The 2,250-nt window shown below is 54.4% G+C and overlaps 2 protein-coding genes across 2 annotated transcripts in view; one reads left to right on the forward strand and one right to left on the reverse strand.

Annotated features, from left to right (window-relative positions):
• The window catches only part of P3H1 (prolyl 3-hydroxylase 1), a 17,577-nt gene extending 17,301 nt beyond the window's left edge, over positions 1-276 (reverse strand). The window contains exon 1 of the mRNA XM_006762588.2: positions 111-276. Within this exon, the coding sequence (XP_006762651.2) occupies positions 111-276 (166 nt within the window). The remainder of the gene's footprint in view (positions 1-110) is intronic.
• LOC102765502 (chromosome unknown open reading frame, human C1orf50) overlaps positions 267-2,250 on the forward strand; it is a 7,230-nt gene continuing 5,246 nt past the window's right edge. Inside the window, exons 1-2 of the mRNA XM_006762591.2 lie at positions 267-400; positions 520-635. Coding sequence (XP_006762654.1) covers positions 325-400; positions 520-635 — 192 coding nt within the window. The 5' untranslated portion in view covers positions 267-324. The remainder of the gene's footprint in view (positions 401-519; positions 636-2,250) is intronic.

Here is a 2,250-nt window from a genome sequence, read left to right on the forward strand (position 1 = left end):
TGCCGCCATCACCTCCTCAGACCTAACCAGATTGCTCGTCACCCGCCACGGAGACCCGAGTCCCACCCCCAGGCAGCTCCGCCCCACCCCGCCTGAAGCCACGCCCTCGCCTGAAGCCACGCCCCCAGGCTGGGCGCTGCGAGTACCGAAGGCTTGCAGGGCTCCACCCCTTAGCGGATCTCTGTGCGTCACTTGGAGTCCCGCCTCCGAGCTCCGCATCTCGGACGCCATTGGCCAGGGACCACGGAAGCTCCGCCCACGGGCTTTTGTGCGCATACTCTTCCGCCGCAGGCCAGTGGAGGTAGGGGAAGGTTAGCTGCAGTCATGGAGGACGCAGCGACGCCCGGGCGGACTGAGGGAGTCCCTGAAAACAGAGTTCGTTCAGCGACAGATCGGGGAGGTATGCGGGGCGGGAGTCAGAAGGGGCAGAGAGGCCCTCACGGGGCAGCTGGTCTGCCGGGCTCCGCGGGAGGCCGAGGGCGGGCGCTCACGGCCTGTGTTCCCGGGTGTGTGTCGCAGGAGCCCTGGTGGAGCTCACCCCGAACCCCGGCGGCCTGGCCCTGGTGAGCCCCTACCACACCCACCGGGCCGGGGACCCCTTAGACCTCGTGGCGCTCGCAGAGCAAGTACAGAAGGTGAGGAGGCGCGGCCGGGATCGGCAGTAACCATGTTCCTTCACTGTTGGTTCTGCGTCTTACGACTCGGACCCCACCACCCCTTAGGGTGGGGTAGCCGTGTGCTTGTCTCCGTCTTACACACAGGAAAATCGGATTGTCACTGCGGGTCTGGTCTCGAACTCTGAGACCAAAGGCTCGTTCAGCTGTAGCTTGCGTGCCCGTAATCTCCCCTCGCGGGAAGGTTTGCACAGACCTGTCCTTGTTCATTATTTCATTGGGCCTTAGGGGCAGTACAGAAGTTGTTCTCACTTGACACCTGGGGAGTTTCAAGAACACTGAAATGCAGGTTCTGCAGCCATGCTTAGTCCGCTTAAAACCGTTTCCCCATAAGATCTTTTATCTGTGACCAGAGAGCTTTTAGAACTTAACATCTAAACGGACAAAGACTCTAAGTTCGTCCTCTGTCCTACAAGCCCAGTGCGTAGACATTGATTGCTAAAGAGTAAAATCAAGAGGGAATGTGAAGTCACGGAAAAAGCACTGGAATTTAGACACATGAGTTTGAACCTTTTGATATTGTGCTATGACTTGAGGCAAATTACTTTTCTATGGACCTCAGCTTCCTTATAAGATGCAGAGTTTAGACTAGGAGAGCTAAGAGGTCCAAAGCTCTGAAAAACCAAATTCCATCTACTCTCTTACCAAGACTTGGAGCTGTAGAACCTCCTTCAATTTGTATTGGGCCGGCCCTGCTGCTTTAAAGCTTATGATAGTGCCCTGGCCGGAGGCTCAGTTCGTTGGAGAGTGGTCTCCTACACCAAAAGGTTGGGGGTTTGACCTCCGGTCCAGGGGCAGATGGGAGACAAATATCTGTGACATCGATGTCTCTCTCTCTCTCTCTCTCTCCCTCTCTCCCTCTCTCCCTCTCCCTCTCCCTCTCCCTCCCTCTCTGTTCTCATTCTTCCCTCCCCACATCCTCAGGTCCTAGCTGTTTTTGCTCAGTGGATAGAGCGCCAGCCTGCGGACTGAAGAGTCTCGGGTTCGATTCCGGTCAAGGGCACATACATGTCCGAGTTGTGGGCTCGATCCTCAGTAGGGGGCATGCAGGAGCCAGCTGGTCAATGATTCTCTCTCATGGATGTTTCTTTCTTTTTATCATCATTGATGTTTTTATCTCTCTCTTACTCTCCCTTCCTCTCTGAAATCAGTAACAATATATTAAAACAACAACCTATCCTCAGGTGAGGATTAAACAAATAAAAACCAAAGACTGGTGTGGCTCAGTGGTAGAGCACCAGCCCACTCATCAAAGGGTCCTGGGCTCCATTCCTTGTCAAGGGCACCATTCCCCAGTAGGTGGGGGCACCTGTGGGAGGCAGCAACCAATTAATGTGTCTCTCTCACATCGATGTTTCTCTCTCTTCCTTCTCTTTCTTTCCCCCTCTAAAAGTCAATGGGAAAAATATCCTCAGGTGAGGATTAATAAAACATTTTAAAAACTGGAGGGGATGGGAGTGAGACGGGCATTCCAATCAGAGCTGAGGCTCTAAGCAAAGAAGGAAGCAGCAGCTTGGCATGTTCCGAGACGAAGAGTGGTCCCGATTAGCGGCAGTGTGGAAAGGGGAAGAAGGGG

The sequence above is a fragment of the Myotis davidii genome, unplaced genomic scaffold, assembly GCF_000327345.1.
Source record: "Myotis davidii unplaced genomic scaffold, ASM32734v1 scaffold458, whole genome shotgun sequence".
Classification (NCBI taxonomy): Eukaryota; Metazoa; Chordata; class Mammalia; order Chiroptera; family Vespertilionidae; genus Myotis; species Myotis davidii.